This window comes from Corythoichthys intestinalis, chromosome 2 (genome assembly GCF_030265065.1).
Source record: "Corythoichthys intestinalis isolate RoL2023-P3 chromosome 2, ASM3026506v1, whole genome shotgun sequence".
NCBI classification, from domain to species: Eukaryota; Metazoa; Chordata; class Actinopteri; order Syngnathiformes; family Syngnathidae; genus Corythoichthys; species Corythoichthys intestinalis.
In genome coordinates, this window is record NC_080396.1 from 44278014 (window position 1) to 44296326 (window position 18313).

Sequence of the window (18313 nt, forward strand, 5' to 3'; positions counted from 1 at the left end):
AGGAGGGAAATGGCCAGAGTGAGTACTCTTTTATAATAAAAAACATATCACGCATTGGCTATAGGACTGGACACATGTATAAATTATCGCTCGTAAAATATATAGAACAAATCCTCTAATCCCATTCATATTTGTGTCGGTTGGCAGAGCGAAACCGATGATGGCATATTAAATGATAATTATTCTATACATTATTTTGCGGTCACGGTGTATCAGCTTCACAAAAAGAAATGCAAAACAAACCATTCAGTGATTCTGTTTCCGCCGGTGTTTCATCAGTGTGATTGCTCCCCTCAATGATCCTTTCATTAGGCTGCACTGGTTTTCGTTTGGGCTCAAATTGATAACCCAAAACACCAAAGAAAGGTTCATAACTCTCCTCGTCACCATTAGAAGAATGTTCGTTACGTCGGATTCGTCGCTGCAAATAGAAACAAAATTGTCCGCCATCATCACCGCCATTCAGTACTACGCACTGAGCCGTTTTTTTCCCTATAGTGACGTCACGCACACAATATGCTAGATTTCCGGCATCTCGGGGGCGGGTCCTTTTAGCTTGACAATCGACCTAATTTCTATCATTTTCTTGGTGTTGCGATGTGTGTAATTACACGAAGTGGCATGATATGAATTCCAAAGGCATGTTTTGATGGATAAATGATGGAATATTAGCATTTCCCCAGGTGTTGTCATACCCTTTAATACAAGTGCATTTATTCAGTGGGGAAAAATTCCCACATAAAGAAATAATTATTTGAAATCAAATAATGCGTGTCACAATTATTAGCACCCCTGGTGGTAAAACTTTGTACAACCCCCTTTTGCCAACAAAACAGCACCTAATCTTCTCCTATAATGTTTCACAAGCTTGATTTTGTGTCTGGTGAACCATTTCTGTGTAGATTTGGCCATATGTTTAGGGTCATTGTCTTGCTGAAAGACCCAGTGACAACCCATCTTCAGCTTTCAGGCAGAGGGTAACAGATTTTGATTTAAAATGTCCTGGTATTTCAAAGCATTCATGATGCCATGCACCCCAACCAGGTTCCCAGGGCCTTTGGAAGCGAAACAGCCCCACAGCATCACTGACCCACCACCATACTTCACAGTGGGTATGAGGTGCTTTTCAGCATGCACATCTTTCGTGGCACGCCAGACCCACTTAGAGTGTTTGTTGCCAAGAAGCTCAATCTTGGTCTCATCTGACCAAAGCACACGGTCCCAGTTGAAGCCCCAGTACCGCTTGGCGAACTCCAGACGTTTACGTTTATGATTTTGAGTGAGGAAAGGTTTTCTCCGTGCATGCCTCCCAAACAGCTTGTTGGCGTGTAGACAGCACCTCATACCCACTGTGAAGTATGGGGGTGGGTCAGTGATGCTGTGGAGCTGTTTCGCTTCCAAAGGCCCTGGGAACCTTGTTAGGGTGCATGGCATCATGAATGCTTTGAAATACCAGGACATTTTAAATCAAAATCTGTTGCCCTCTGCCCGAAAGCTGAAGGTGGGTCGTCACTGGGTCTTTCAGCAAGACAATGACCCTAAACATACGGCCAAATCTACACAGAAATGGTTCACCAGACACAGAATCAAGCTTGTGAAACATTATAGGAGAAGATTAGGTGCTGTTCTGTTGGCAAAAGGTGTTTGTACAAAGTATTAACACCAGGGGTGCTAATAATTGTGACACACATTATTTGATGTCAAATAATTATTTTTTTATGTGGGATTTTCCCCCCACTGAATAAATGCACTTGTATTGAAGGTTGGATTTTTCTCTTTTTTTTTATTAAGGTCCCATATTATTTGAATTAAAAAAATATATATTAGATGCTAAAAAACACATCTTAACCAGGGGTGCCAATAATTATGGAGGGCACTGTAGAATGAATGCATAAAATCATTGACGTACGTTACACATTTAGTTTTTTAGAGCAATTTAATAGTGTACCACCCAATATAAAGCCATAAATGCGCTACCATTACTTTCCAAATTTCTGCAATGTTATTTATATTTATTGCTCCATTACCCAAGTCACACATACGACAGAGAGCAATTAGACATTTGGGAAAAGGAAAGGGGAATAAAGACAAAGGGATCAGGATGCAATGAATCAGAAGTGAGCAACATTAATCATATGACATGGGAAAATAATTACTATTCAGTGTTAGTTTATAAACAGAATCCGAGTCAATTTCGTGACATGAAGCGACACATGTACTGTAGGCGGTCCTCCACAAGTTCTGTTCAGGTCGCTTAGTGCAGTAACCACAGCAGTGACAGCATCATTTTGTTCATCGCCACCTAGCTCCGTCTCCTGCTGAGAGAAGGAATGGAAGAGAAGTGCGAACATCAAGATGTTAGGGGGTAAGTAAACTGCAAAACCCCAAAATCTTACCAAGAATATGTGTCTAATTTCTAGTGAAACTATCTCAACACACGTAAAATATGACATAGTCCCTTAACTAGTGAAAAAAATAAAAATAAAGGCTTGTTTTGAGACAAATACATCTTGAATAGCTTGCAAAAAAACTATTGGAAACATCTTGTTTTGAGTCATATCTTGATTAAAACAAGTATTTTTCATAAGATATTTAAGGTTCTGTAAAAGACAAATCGTCTTGTTTCGAGTAATAAACTGTTTTTTTTTTCTTCCCAAGACTACAAATCATTTTTTTCTTAAAGAGCATGTTATTTGTCCAAACACACTTGGTAACATGACAGAGGCTGTGTAGAATATCAGTACATTAATTTACAAATTTAAGCTCTAAACACATTCAACAGACTGTAGAGTGAAGAACAATTATTATTATTTTAAATATTGAAAAAAGACAAGTAATCCAGTCTCCTCAATCTGTATGAACAATAATTGACCACAAAAACGGTTGCTCAGAACAAGTTGACCCACTCTCATCTCTCTGCTATTTTCGCAGCATTTCTAGTTGAGTATGTTTTATTTTGCAGTTGTTGGACATTGCAATTATTTTTGGAATTTCTTAACCTGTCCTGTTCAGCTGTTTAGACACAGTACAGTACAGTAATCTGCCTCCGCCATCGCAGGGTGGAGCGTGCTCTGAATGCCCGCGGGCATAACAACCATCCACACCGCAGCACCAAGGGCAGTCCCCCAAGCCACCCGAGTCACCAAGGTGATTTATTTTAGATTTATCAGGAAACACAAAACAGAACCATTTGTGTATTTTTTAAAAACTTATCATTTTAATAATTTTGTAGAATTGACTTATGCAATTATTTTAAGACGGTAATGATATACAGTACATAAAGGGGCCATTTTACTGTCAAGACGTGGAAGTGTGGTGGACCCAAAAGCAGGGAAAACAACAAAGGAGGCAAGGCCGGGCGGCGGTGAACACAAAAATGATTTAATGTTAGTTAGCCAAAAAAGCAAAGTACAAAACAAACTCAAGGAAAGCAAAAAAAAAAAAAAAAAAAAAAAAAAAAAAAAAAAAAAAAAAACAGGAATCAAAATTAGTTTGGGAAGAATAAACACAAGGGCTTGGACATTGACCATTGACATTGGGATTACTTGAAAGCGACACTCGGAAAAACAATGACAAAATAAGAACAGAAAGCACATGGGGAACTTAAATACAGACATGGGGTAACGAGACGATAAGACACAGGTGGTTGATACAAGAGGCAGCGGATTGGTCAAGACACAATGAGCAGGTGAAATCAATGTGTAATCACATGGACAAGAAACACTAGGGCAAAATCTTGAAGTGATCCTCTAACTTTAATACATGTAGGCTCTAATAAACCACAATTGTTGTCTTGTACTAAAATATGTTGTTAGAAACACATAAAATGTTAAATCAATGGCAATATTTTATAATATTTAGTACATATTTTGACCGTTAGTTGACGCCATGGTTTGCGGGCTCGCAGTGATGACGTCAATGGCATCTTTCCAAATGTGTAGCGTGTTCAACAATTGTTTATTGCTGCCTAAACTCGCGAAGTAAAATGCCACGATGTGCTGCTTTTGGATGCAATTTCCGGTCAAATGAAAACAAGGGGAGTGAAGTGAGTGGTCAAGGTGGAATTATTATTTTTAGTGAATAAATGTGCATAAGTGGAAGGTTCTCCCCCTTTTTGGTCCCTGTGCGCACGTATCCTACCCACCACGCGTTGCAACTGGCGCCTGAACATGTATCCTGGATCCTCAGTCAAGCAAGGTCCCACCGCATCTGCAATATTGGTTTCGGATCTGTCCATTGTTTTGATTTGTCGGTCCCACCGCGCCTTTTCGGATCAGTCTCTTTTGTAATCTTTTGGAATCGACGGCCTGATCGCGGCTGGAACATTGCCATGGGATCGGTCTAATTCCTGGATCTTCGAGTGAGTAAAAAACGCGGATTTGGATTACTATTGCGATCTTTTTTGTTGACTATTCTTCGTGGGAGTTTTCCCCAAATCATACTAAATAATTAAAGCACTATGGCACGCTACAGTGACGACAGTGACTGACGTGGACCTTACAACAATGTTGGAGTTCGTCAGGGAACACGGGTTGCGTACTGCTGAGCTTCCCAGTGAAGAGTGGTCAAGGTGGAAATAATTATTGTTTGTGAATAAATGTGCATAAGTGGAAGCTTTTCCCCTTTTTGGTACTTTTATACACGTATCCTAGCTACCACGCGTTACAATGCACAAGACATGGATTACACAATGTGTGCTCTTTGGCCAGTACTGTAAGCACACGACAGCTCTGGATGCTAACAATCTACATAATTATATTGGGATGTTTGAAAACGCAATATGCTTACCTTGAATATCTGCTAATAAAACCGGAGTTCCCAACACTCTCGCTCCCAACCCGAGTTCCCTATAGACCCTACTCACATGATGTCACAACCACGCCTCCGCGCCATATTGTCCGTCTACTCGTCATTTTGACGCATTACTGCTACGTAAATTCCTCCTATTATGGCGTGTTTTTCTGCTTGTTAACATTAATAATCAAAATGGTGAAGGCGTGTGTGGTGGTTGGTTGCAATAACAGAGAAGATAGACGGAGAGACTTGAAGTTCTACCGTATTCCGAGAGACCCGGAGAGGAGAGCGAGATGGACTGCTGCAATTCGACGAGAAAACTGGGCTCCAAACGATTACCACGGATTATGTAGTAGTCATTTTATATCTGGTAAGATGCATTTAATATATATTTAGAGGGTTTTGGGCTGACAACCACAATTAAGATCATTGCGAGGCTAATCGCCGACAACATACAGTTTCAAATTCAAGATGCTTATTTCTTCCACCATCATTACATTTTGAATAATATTTAGCTGGTACCAAGTGAAAGAAGCTGGCCTCGTCTACGGATCATCAGTTAAACAGGTGTGTCCAAACCTTTTGCAAAGGGGGCCAGATTTTGTGTGGTAAAAATGCGGGGATTATCTTGGCTGATTTACATAGAACAATATATTTAAACAAATGTTAGCAAGCCCTTCTGTGTGTCACATTTGCTTTATTAATTTTTTTAAATTCATAATTTTACAGTCTCGTCTTTGTGGCGTTCTCTTTCGACACTCGGGCTCTTGCGAAATACTGCTGCTGTAGCTTCAAGTTGCTATAATTTCTCGCGGCGTATCTTCCCTGTAATGTCGTACATGTCCGCGTGTCTTGTTATTATCGCATCACATCGAACTCTTTGAAAACAGCGAGTGTCTCTTTGGAAATGAGGCAGACACAGTTGTTGCGTGTTTCATTGAAGAAATAGTCCAATATCCACCTATTCTTGAAGCGTCGGCCATCGCAGTAAACTTTTTTTTTTTATTGATTGTCGCCATTTTAGAAAATTGGAAGGGTCACACGGGGTAATGTTGCTTAGAGTGCTGCTCTTAAAGTTTTTCAAACTTTCGTGAGAATAGGCTGATTTTGTGTGGACAAGATAGTTGTAGATATCAGGGTAGCAGATGTCAGGCAGAGAGGGCGAAGACAGCGGGTCGAAAAATATCGATTTAGGCATCAAATTTGGATCTGGCGAATGGATAGACTGAAGCTTTTCCACATAACGCCTTTTATGCAACGCATCCAATGAGTTTACAGCGTCTGAAAGCACCGGGGCTTCCATGAATTGCACTATAAATTGCACGACAAATTGAAACCATTGAGAATACGGATAAACAAAGACGGACAATATAGCAGCCGGATACAGCGACACGTCATTCTGCGACGTTGGTGAGTAGGGTCTATAGCACTCTGTCGCTCTGTTGCCATTGAGACAGCGAGTGCATCACCAGTTTCGCCCAACTTTTGTCTGATCAGGTATTTGCTGCACGCATTTTTCCCTGAAGCTCGTCTTGTGAACGACCGACAGCGCTGTCCTGCTCTTCACTTTTCAGATCTGGTGCAAATAGGAAGGGTACAACTGACGACATGTTGGGAAAGCTAACTATTGACACGCTGGAATTTCGGCAACGGGGCCAGTGATGTCACACACCGCGACATAACAAGAATGGCGACCTATCACTTAAAATAATTTTATAAACTTTATTAAAACAAAAACATTAAGAGGGGTTTTAATATCAAATTATGATAACTCATACTAACATTTATCTTATAAGAATTACTTGTCTTAAAAATAGAGGATCCCTTTAACAAAACTCAAATCAAGGCATGACATTTACCTTCAGCATCTATATCTACTTGCACCTCCTTCAGTGTGCTCGTACATGGAGGGGGTGGAGCATTCCTTTTGGGTCTCCTGAGGTTTGATGTAACAGATCTCTGCAGACAAATTGCTTTTGAGGACAAAGACCATCCATTTTTGGGTGGGTCGGAGCCAGCCTATTACAAACCTGTGAGCCTCTGTGATTGTTGAGGTTGTTGGATAGACACTGCGATACACCCATGGGGGGAAGTGGAGCTCTTCTCTTTTGATGCCCTGGCAAGGTGTTTGAATGAGAAATCTCCTGCTCGTTCACATCAGCTGACTTTATCTTTAGAAGATCAGGAGTAGTTGGAGATCTCACCATCCCTTCTTTCTGAAGTGAAATATACATACTGTATTTTCTTTCTTCTCAAGCAGTTTTTTTAATTTGTGCATTATGACAATACTGTACAGCAGGGGTGCTAAAGTCCAGTCCTCGAGAGCCCCTATCCAGCTTGTTTTCCAATTCTCCCTCCTCCAACACACCTGACTTAAATAATCAGGATCATTATCAGGCTCCTGCAGAGCTTGCTGATGAGCTGATCATTTGATTCAGGTGTGTTCAAGGAGGGAGACATGGAAAACAAGCTGGATAGGGGCTCTCGAGGACCGGACTCGGGCACCCCTGATGTACAGTATTAAAACAGGACAGTGATAAGACAGGTGAGACAGACAAGTCCATCCATCCATTTCCAACACCGCTTATTCTTGTAAGGCTTGCAGGGTCCTGCAGCATATCCCAGCTGACATCGGGTGAAAGGCGGACTAAACCCTAAATTGGTCGCCAGACAGCCATTTACACGTAATAACAATAATATTAAAAATTTGAGTAATATCGGCAGATGAAAGCATTTTTAAATGTTATCGGATAGTATCGACAACGGTTTCTCATTATCGGCTTTGAGCCTTCAAAGTGAATGTAGACGTCTGCTTCCTTCCACCTTTGTCCGAGGGATGGTCACATCTTAGCACAGCAGTTATGCCTATTGACCATTAGATGTCCCTTAAGTAAGACGCTTGATATTTGTTATGTGTGCAGACAATTTGCAGTCATGGGTCAAAAAGTCAATTAACAATAAATGATGGAAAAATAATGACTATGTTAAGTCCATGACCGCATATATCGGGATCGGATTTTCGGAGTTGGACAATTACGGGATATTGGTTATCGGCTAAAAAGTCATTATCGGAAAACTCTATTAAAAACAATTATAACAGTCCGAAGAATAACAGCAGACTGAAATAAGTCTTCAAAGGAAGAAGAGCGGAAACAATGAGTACAAAAAAAATAAGCAAAATAATTAAAAGTTATTCATGATTAATTTTCAAACTACGGGCCACTTTTATACAGCGTAGCATCACTTTAACGACTCCCATTGTATCGCAACAACAGCACTAGTGATGATTGTGATTTACAGTATATTGCACAATAACTGCATTCATTTGAATATTGTATCTGTCAGGAATGAACGGGCAGGCAGGCAGGTTGTTATGGACCCAAATGCAGGGAAAACGAAAAAGGCAGCGAGGCAGGTGGCAGAGAACTCAAAAGGGCTTTAATGATAACTAACAAAAGGCACAAAGTACAAAACAAAGGCTGTGGTGATCAAAAAACTATCAACAAATAACTTAGGTCACTAACAAAGGCTGAATATCAAAAACTTACTGAGACGAACACGAGGGCTAGGACTGGACTTCAACTTTGACGCAGGCACAGACATTGACATAGACATAGACAATGACGCAGCAAGGAGTGAACAGAAAATGGGAGCATATATACACAAGCAGACAAGGGATAACGAGACAAGGAACAGCTGGGTAACACAGGTGGATGCAGATTGCCGAATACACTGGGAAAACACACACAGGTGAGAGTAATGGGTAATCACAGGACAAGTCACACAAGGAGAAACCAAACACAAAACCTAACAGTACCCCCCCCTCAAGGGACGGATCCCAGACGTCCCGAGGAAACAAAAAGTCAGAAGGTTGCTCGGAGGAGGGAGCAACACCAGCCCGTCACGGCCAGTCAGGCGGGCGTCCAGGACGCCAGACGTGGGCCGATCGCACGGGTCGATCGGGAGGGCGCCCGGGGCGCCAGACATTGGGCGACCGCACAGGCAGATCAGGCGGGCGTCCCCGACGAGGTAGTGCTCGGTTGTCCATACCGCCACGTTTTGGCAGGAAACGGGGAGCAGCATCATCGGGGCGAGGGTCCGGAACAGAGTCGGAGTCGTCGTGCGGACCAGGAACAGAGTCGGAGTCGGAGTCGGAGTCGTCGTGCGGACCAGGAACAGAGTCGGAGTCGGAGTCGTCGTGCGGACCAGGAACAGAGTCGGAGTCGTCGTGCGGACCAGGAACAGAGTCGGAGTCGTCGTCGGAGTCGTCGTCGGAGTCGTCGTCGGAGTCGTCGTCGGAGTCGTCGTCGGAGTCGTCGTCGGAGTCGTCGTCGGAGTCGTCGTCGGTGTCGTCGTCGGTGTCGTCGTCGGTGTCGTCGTCGGAGTCGTCGTCTGCTGGCGGGACAGCAGCGGTGTCGTCTGCTGGCGGGACAGCAGCGGTGTCGTCTGCTGGCGGGACAGCAGCGGTGTCGTCTGCTGGCGGGACAGCAGCGGTGTCGTCTGCTGGCGGGACAGCAGCGGTGTCGTCTGCTGGCGGGACAGCAGCGGTGTCGTCTGCTGGCGGGACAGCAGCGGTGTCGTCTGCTGGCGGGACAGCAGCGGTGTCGTCTGCTGGCGGGACAGCAGCGGTGTCGTCTGCTGGCGGGACAGCAGCGGTGTCGTCTGCTGGCGGGACAGCAGCGGTGTCGTCTGCTGGCGGGACAGCAGCGGTGTCGTCTGCTGGCGGGACAGCAGCGGTGTCGTCTGCTGGCGGGACAGCAGCGGTGTCGTCTGCTGGCGGGACAGCAGCGGTGTCGTCTGCTGGCGGGACAGCAGCGGAGTCGTCTGCTGGCGGGACAGCAGCGGAGTCGTCTGCTGGCGGGACAGCAGCGGAGTCGTCTGCTGGCGGGACAGCAGCGGAGTCGTCTGCTGGCGGGACAGCAGCGGAGTCGCAGGAGACTGCTGGCGGGACAGCAGCGGAGTCGCCTGCTGGCGGGACAGCAGCGGAGTCGCCTGCTGGCGGGACAGCAGCGGAGTCGTCTGCTGGCGGGACAGCAGCGGAGTCGTCTGCTGGCGGGACAGCAGCGGAGTCGTCTGCTGGCGGGACAGCAGCGGAGTCGTCTGCTGGCGGGACAGCAGCGGAGTCGTCTGCTGGCGGGACAGCAGCGGAGTCGTCTGCTGGCGGGACAGCAGCGGAGTCGTCTGCTGGCGGGACAGCAGCGGAGTCGCAGGAGACTGCTGGCGGAGCAGCAGCGGCGTCGCAGGAGACTGCTGGCGGAGCAGCAGCGGTGTCGCAGGAGGCTGCTGGCGGAGCAGCAGCGGCGTCGCAGGAGGCTGCTGGCGGAACAGCAGCGGCGTCGCAGGAGGCTGCTGGCGGAACAGCAGCGGCGTCGCAGGAGGCTGCTGGCGGAACAGCAGCGGCGTCGCAGGAGTCTGCTGGCGGAACAGCAGCGGCGTCGCAGGAGTCTGCTGGCGGAACAGCAGCGGAGTCGCAGGAGTCTGCTGGCGGAACAGCAGCGGAGTCGCAGGAGTCTGCTGGCGGAACAGCAGCGGAGTCGCAGGAGTCTGCTGGCGGAACAGCAGCGGAGTCGTCGGGCACTGGAACGAAGGTCAGACGGCGAGGCGCCGGGACAGGGACTAGGCGACGAGGCGCCGGGACGGGCACCTCGGGCAGCTTGGACTTTGGCGCGGGCACTGGACTGCGTGGAATCAGCGCAGGCACTGGAACGGAGGCCAGACGGCGAGGTGCCGGGACAAGGACTAGGCGACGAGGCGCCGGGACGGGCACCTCGGGCAGCTTGGGCGCCGGGACGGGCACTGGACTGCGGGGAGCCGGCGCGGGAGGAGCTGGACTGCGGGGAGCCGGCGCGGGAGGAACTTGACTGCGGGGAGCCGGCGCGGGAGGAACTTGACTGCGGGGAGCCGGCGCGGGAGGAACTTGACTGCGGGGAGCCGGCGCGGGAGGAACTTGACTGCGGGGAGCCGGCGCGGGAGGAACTTGACTGCGGGGAGCCGGCGCGGGAGGAACTTGACTGCGGGGAGCCGGCGCGGGAGGAACTTGACTGCGGGGAGCCGGCGCGGGAGGAACTTGACTGCGTGGAGCCGGCGCGGGAGGAACTTGACTGCGTGGAGCCGGCGCGGGAGGAACTTGACTGCGTGGAGCCGGCGCGGGAGGAACTTGACTGCGTGGAGCCGGCGCGGGAGGAACTTGACTGCGTGGAGCCGGCGCGGGAGGAACTTGACTGCGTGGAGCCGGCGCGGGAGGAACTTGACTGCGTGGAGCCGGCGCGGGAGGAACTTGACTGCGTGGAGCCGGCGCGGGAGGAACTTGACTGCGTGGAGCCGGCGCGGGAGGAACTTGACTGCGTGGAGCCGGCGCGGGAGGAACTTGACTGCGTGGAGCCGGCGCGGGAGGAACTTGACTGCGTGGAGCCGGCGCGGGAGGAACTTGACTGCGTGGAGCCGGCGCGGGAGGAACTTGACTGCGTGGAGCCGGCGCGGGAGGAACTTGACTGCGTGGAGCCGGCGCGGGAGGAACTTGACTGCGTGGAGCCGGCGCGGGAGGAACTTGACTGCGTGGAGCCGGCGCGGGAGGAACTTGACTGCGTGGAGCCGGCGCGGGAGGAACTTGACTGCGTGGAGCCGGCGCGGGAGGAACTTGACTGCGGGGAGCCGGCGTTGGCGGAACTTGACTGCGGGGAGCCGGCGTTGGCGGAACTTGACTGCGGGGAGCCGGCGTTGGCGGAACTTGACTGCGGGGAGCCGGCGTTGGCGGAACTTGACTGCGGGGAGCCGGCGTTGGCGGAACTTGACTGCGGGGAGCCGGCGTTGGCGGAACTTGACTGCGGGGAGCCGGCGTTGGCGGAACTTGACTGCGGGGAGCCGGCGTTGGCGGAACTTGACTGCGGGGAGCCGGCGTTGGCGGAACTTGACTGCGGGGAGCCGGCGTTGGCGGAACTTGACTGCGGGGAGCCGGCGTTGGCGGAACTTGACTGCGGGGAGCCGGCGCGGGAGCTTCGGGAACCCACGACGTCAGCACCGCCGCCCGCCGTCGGCGTTGACGGCCAAGCCGAGGCTTTTGCTGAGGGCCTTCAGGTGGCAGGGGCGGCAGAATAGCCCCATTAGGCCGCAGTGAGCCTGGGCGTCCCCGCAGACCACCCCGGGGGGGTCCCCGATAGATGGCCCACCGGGATCCCAGGTAGGAGTCTTTGGCCAAGATTTCAGAACGGGATATAAAGTGCGACGGGTGGAAAGAAAAATTACCAGGGGAAACGGAGGGCGTGAAATCAAAATCCAGGTCGGAGTCGGAATCAGAATGGAAATCATATGAATCGTGATCTTCAAAATCAGAAAAATCTGAATCTAAAAAAACGTGGCGAGGCAGAATATAATCAGGGGAACATGCGGATGGTCGTCGGCGTGTACGCCGGTGCTGGATTTTTCCCGCTGGGTCCACTAGTGGCTGCGTCATTCTGTCAGGAATGAACGGGCAGGCAGGCAGGTTGTTATGGACCCAAATGCAGGGAAAACGAAAAAGGCAGCGAGGCAGGTGGCAGAGAACTCAAAAGGGCTTTAATGATAACTAACAAAAGGCACAAAGTACAAAACAAAGGCTGTGGTGATCAAAAAACTATCAACAAATAACTTAGGTCACTAACAAAGGCTGAATATCAAAAACTTACTGAGACGAACACGAGGGCTAGGACTGGACTTCAACTTTGACGCAGGCACAGACATTGACATAGACATAGACAATGACGCAGCAAGGAGTGAACAGAAAATGGGAGCATATATACACAAGCAGACAAGGGATAACGAGACAAGGAACAGCTGGGTAACACAGGTGGATGCAGATTGCCGAATACACTGGGAAAACACACACAGGTGAGAGTAATGGGTAATCACAGGACAAGTCACACAAGGAGAAACCAAACACAAAACCTAACAGTATCATATTTACTTTCATACTGCTCACTTTGTATTAATGGACGAGACTGCATCACATGCACAACTGTCATTATTCAGTACAAATGCACTAATGGTTTTCTTACAATGCTATGTACAGTAAATGCATCTCAGTTATGTGTCATGTTCAGGTGCTTTTTGTTATAGCGCCTTGTTTGTTGTAATACAAGAAGGGCTCAAACTGCTGACTACTCTTCTCCTTTTTAACATACTTGACCATTGAAGCTAATCCTAATTCTTAATATGCACATAATTTTAAACATACTATTTCAGTTTTTTTCTTCAGTCTTCGACAAAAGCTGAGAAAGCCACTGACATCCTGTTTCTTTTTCCCCGTTGACTGGTCCAAATGATGTAGAGCACTCCATTTGGCTATTAACACATAAAACAAGAAAAAGTAAAAGATGTTGAGTTTAGCACATATTCTGTATTCAGACAGTAGAATGGTAAAACTACCTCATCTCCACAAGTAAACGTTAATATTTTTCAATGGTGAAAACAAAATATCTTCAACAAAAAAGAAAAAAAAAATTCAATTCAATTCAGCAATTCAACCTCTGTAAATAAAACAACTTTCATCGACATACAGTATTGTTTTTTATCTCAAACTTTTTATTCATTCATCCATCTTCTGTTCCGGTTATCCTCATGAGAGTCGCATGGGTGCTGGAGCCTATCCAAAATAATTACGAGCTGGGGAAACTCTAATTGCCAGCCAATCACAGGGCGCAAACAACCATCAGGCACACACTCGCACTATACAATTTAAAGTGGTCAATCAGCCTACCCTGCATGTTTCTGGGAAGAAACTGGAGTACCTGGAGAAAACCCACACAGATACAGGGAGAACATGCAAACTCCACAAACGATGGCCAAAGACTGGGATTGAACCCTTGAACTCTTGACTATGAACTGAGAACCACACATGCTAACCACTGAACACCATACCAACTCAAACATTTTAGGCAAATACTGTAAATTCTAATATATATACAGTGGTATAAAAAAGTATCTGAACCTTTTGGAATTTCTCACATTTCTGCATAAAATCACCATCAAGTGTGATCTGATCTTTGTCATAATCACACAGATAAAAATACAGTGTCTGCTTTAATTAAAACCACCCAAACATTTATAGGTTTTAATATTTTAATGAGGACAGCATGACAACAAAGACAAAAGGGGGAAATATAAGTAAGTGAATCCTCTGCCTAAGGAGATTTAAAGAGCAATTGAAACCAATTTTTAGCAATTATTTTAAATCAGGTGTGTGCCCAATCACTGATGAGTGGTTTAAAGCTGCTCTGCCCACTGTAAAACACACACAACTTGTAAGAAATGTCTTGATGAGAAGCATTGTCTGATGTGCATCATGGCTCGGTCAAAAGTGCTGTCTGAAGACCTGTGATCAAGGATTGTCGATTTGGATAAAGCTGGGAAAGGATACAAAACCATCTGTAAAAGTCTGGATGTTCATAAATAGACAAGTTGTCTACAAAGAGAGATTTTGGCACTGTTGCTTCTCTCCCAAGGACTGGCCGTCCACCAAAGATGATGCCAAAAGTTCAGCGCAGAATACTCAGAGAGGTAAAAAAGAACCCTAGCATGTCTGCTAAAGACTTACAGAAATCCCTGGCACAGTCCAATATCTCTGTGCACAAATCAACTACAGTATATACAGTGGGGCAAATAAGGCAAGACCATTAAGACCATTAAGGCAAGGTGGGACTACATAAATTGGACTATGGTTGACTAAGAGAGCTTTCATTTTTTAAATTTTAACAAATGACTTGTTTCAAATAATCTGGGCTTTAAAAAATTTATTATAGCCTGTCTCGTACAGTGGGGCAAATAAGTATTTAGTCAACCACAAATTGTGCAAGTTCTCCTACTTGAAAAGATTAGAGAGGCCTGTAATTGTCAACATGAGTAAACCTCAACCATGAGAGACAGAATGTGGAAAAAAAACAGAAAATCATATTGTTTGATTTTTAAATAATTTATTTCCAAATTAGAGTGGAAAATAAGTATTTGGTCACCTACAAACAAGCAAGATTTCTGTCTCTCAGAGAGATCTAACTTCTTCTAATGAGGTCTAACGAGGCTCCACTCGTTACCTGTATTAATGGAACCTGTTTTAACTCATTATCGGTATAAAAGACACCTGTCCACAACCTCAGTCAGTCACACTCCAAACTCCACTATGGCCAAGACCAAAGAGCTGTCAAAGGACACCAGAGACAAAATTGTAGACCTGAACCAGGCTGGGAAAACTGAATTTGCAATAGGTAAAACGCTTGGTGTAAAGAAATCAACTGTGGGAGCAATTATTAGAAAATGGAAGACATACAAGACCACTGATAATCTCCCTCGATCTGGGGCTCCATGCAAGATCCCACCCCGTGGCGTCAAAATGATAACAAGAACGGTGAGCAAAAGTCCCAGAACCACACGGGGGGAACTAGTGAATGACCTACAGAGAGCTGGGACCATAGTAACAAAGGCTACTATCAGTAACACAATGCGCCACCAGGGACTCAAATCCTGCACTGTCAGACACGTCCAGGCCCGTCTGCGGTTCGCTAGAGAGCATTTAGATGATCCAGAAGAGGACTGGGAGAATGTGTTATGGTCAGATGAAACCAAAATAGGTTCTCGTGTTTGGAGGAGAAAGAATACTGAATGGCATCCGAAGGACACCATACCCACTGTGAAGCATGGGGGTGGAAACATTATGCTTTGGGGCTGTTTTTCTGCAAAGGGACCAGGACGACTGATCTGTGTAAAGGAAAGAATGAATGGGGCCATGTATCGAGAGCTTTTGAATGAAAATCTCCTTCCATCAGAAAGGGCATTGAAGATGAGACATGGCTGGGTCTTTCAGCTTGACAATGATCCCAAACACACAGCCAGGGCAACAAAGGAGTGGCTTCGTAAGAACCATTTCAAGGTCCTCGAGTGGCCTAGCCAGTCTCCAGATCTCAACCCCATATAAAAATCTGTGGAGGGAGTTGAACGTCTGTGTTGCCCAACGACAGCCCCAAAACATCTCTGCTCTAGAGGAGATCTGCATGGAGGAAGTGGTCAAAATACCAGCAACAGTGTGTGAAAAGCTTGTGAAGAGTTACAGAAAACGTTTGGCCTCCGTTATTGCCAACAAAGGGTACATAACAAAGTATTGAGATGAACTTTTGGTATTGACCAAATACTTATTTTCCACCATAATTTGCAAATAAATTCTTTAAAAATCAAACAATGTGATTTTCTGTGGATTTTTTCCCCCATATTATGTCTCTCATGGTTGAGGTTTACCAATGTTGACAATTACAGGCCTCTCTAATATTTTCAAGTGGGAGAACTTGCACAATTAGTGGTTGACTAAATACTTATTTGCCCCACTGTATAAAACTATGGCCAAGAATGGTGTTAATGGGAGGACTCCACAGAGGAAGCCACTGCTGTTTAAAAAAAACATTGTTGCTCATTTAATGTCCGCAAAAAGGCATTTGGACCCCCCACAGAAGTTTTGGCAAAATATTTTGTGGACTGTTGAAATCAAAGTTGAATTGTTTAGGAGTAACAAAAAATGTCATGTGTGGAGGAAAAATGGAGCAGCTCACCAACATCAACACCTTATCCCCACTGTGAAGCATGGTAGAGGGAGCATCATTATCTGGGGCTGTTTTGCTGCTTCAGGGCCTGGACAATTTGCAATCAATAATGGAAGAATGAATTCAAAAGTTTATTAGGATGTTCTGCAGGAAAACCTGAGGCAGTCTATGCAACAAGACAATGATCCAAAACAAAGAAGTAAATCAACTTCAGAATGGTTTCAGAAGAACAAACTATATGTTCTGGAGTGGCCAAGTCAAAGTCCAGACTTGAACTCAATTGAGATGCTGTGGCATGACCTAAAGACAGCGATTCATGTCAGACATCTCAGGAATCTGACTGAAGTTATTGCTGCCAAACGGGGGGCCCCAAAATATTAAATGTGATTGTTCACTTAATTTTATTCCCGTTCTGTCATTGTTTGCATACTATCCTAATCAAAATATGAAAACCTATTAATGTTTGGGTGGTTTTAGTTGAAGCAGACACTGTTTTTTAATCTGTGGGATTTTGACAAACATCAGATCACGTTTGATGGGGATTTTATGCAGAAATGTGACAAATTCCAAAAGGTTCAGATACTTTTTCATGCCACTGTAGTAAATGAACTGGGCCTGAGCAAATACAAAAACACAAATAGTAAGTGAAAGACGAAAACTCAGTGAAGTAAAACTATGGACTGGGCATAAGTGGTTTTACAGGGTTTTTATCTTACCTGGTTCTTGTGAACAGAGTTGATATTGATCAACAGGGGGCTCTGTATCCGCTGTATCCCAAGCAAACACCTCCCTAAGCCCATGCTCATTTAAAGTCTTGGCAATGTCCAGTGACTCTTTGGACCGACAGTCCCTCAGAAGGACAGTTGTTTCAACGCTCAACTCGCACTTGTGGCACACCAATGGAAGAAGGCTCTCAAGGGGCAGTTGGGGGTTCACTCGCAGCACAGTCTTGTGTGACTTATTGTAATTGATCAACAGACGGACAGTGGCCTGCAAAGTACATTTGGTTAAAGTATTAGAAATCTGAAGTTTAATCTGTTCTTTTATGTTAAATTGGAGACTTGTAACTGTTCGGCGGCACCCCACCAAACAAAAAGTTAAAAGGGGAAAATCTCATTTTAGAAATGAATAACAGGACTGTATAAAATGTTCACCTCAGGCACATAAGGCCTCCTGATTTTGTCTTCCATCGCTTCAGGTTTCTTCAGCACATTGGTCCAAAGTTTTAGTCAAATATTCTTCAGTAGTATAGCCAGACAGGTCCAGGTGACTCCATGCACAAACCATGACTACTTATACTAAGGAGAAAAAAAGTAATTGTTAAAACAACATTTGGCAAAAACATAATAAGAGGGAGGGAGGAGCATCAAGAACAATTTACAATCTAAAAATGCTGTATTTTCCCATTTTACACATCACACAAAACTACAAGGTTCTTGCACTGCTGGATTCTTAATTACAATGATTTTCATAGGTTTCTCCCTAAATCTAAAAGTAATTTAAATGTGAAATATTCTATTTTTTTTTTTTATGTTAGATTGTCTTGAACGTGAACTAAAGATAAACATACAAAAAGATGCTTTGTGACTTATTTTAAAACATGAACATGTTTTTGTTTCTAATGATTAGAAGGCTATCATTAGAACTGCATGTTGTCTACCTCAGGATAAGATTGAAAGTTGATTCATGCAAGCAGTACAGTAAACCTCAGTTCCAAATCAGATTACGCTTCCTTGAAAGGAGGACAGTGCTTTTAGATAAATCTATTTATAAAGTACCTCAATATTAAATGAGTACATATTTAGCTGAGTGTATTTTACCTGTTTCAATTGAGACGTCTAATTTTTCTGGGAAAATATTAATATGTTCCGCATAGGATGGGATGATCAAGCATAGGAGTTGTGTCTCGGGTAATCCCAGTTTACCATGAATACTAAACCACACCTCTCTTTCTCTCTCTCTCT

General features: G+C 45.7%; 1 protein-coding gene across 2 annotated transcripts; it reads right to left on the reverse strand.

Annotated features, from left to right (window-relative positions):
• Nucleotides 1–1791: 1791 nt before the first annotated feature.
• Nucleotides 1792–18313, reverse strand: cobll1a (cordon-bleu WH2 repeat protein-like 1a). 2 transcript variants are annotated; one of them, XM_057857128.1, is made up of 7 exons: nucleotides 18170–18313; nucleotides 17504–17647; nucleotides 17066–17339; nucleotides 13004–13110; nucleotides 6825–7010; nucleotides 6654–6753; nucleotides 1792–2315 (listed from the first exon to the last, which is right to left on the reverse strand). In XM_057857128.1, the coding sequence occupies exons 2-7, from the start codon at nucleotides 17537–17539 to the stop codon at nucleotides 2293–2295; spliced, it is 726 nt and encodes a 241-aa protein (XP_057713111.1). In that variant the 5' UTR covers nucleotides 17540–17647; nucleotides 18170–18313; the 3' UTR covers nucleotides 1792–2292. The 2 variants fall into 2 exon arrangements, with proteins under 2 accessions (XP_057713111.1, XP_057713102.1); XM_057857119.1 differs by having other exon boundaries at nucleotides 1792–2318.

What these genes read in the sequence shown, in the direction of transcription:
- cobll1a (XM_057857119.1), bottom strand. Translation starts at nt 17,539, where the DNA reads ATGGAAGACAAAATCAGGAGGCCTTATGTGCCTGAG. An exon ending in ACTCTGTTCACAAGAACCAG is followed by an intron (nt 13,111 to 17,065) that starts GTAAGATAAAAA and finishes ATGTGTTAATAG; the next exon opens with CCAAATGGAGTGCTCTACAT. An exon ending in ACAATCACAGAGGCTCACAG is followed by an intron (nt 6,754 to 6,824) that starts GTTTGTAATAGG and finishes ATTTGTCTGCAG; the next exon opens with AGATCTGTTACATCAAACCT.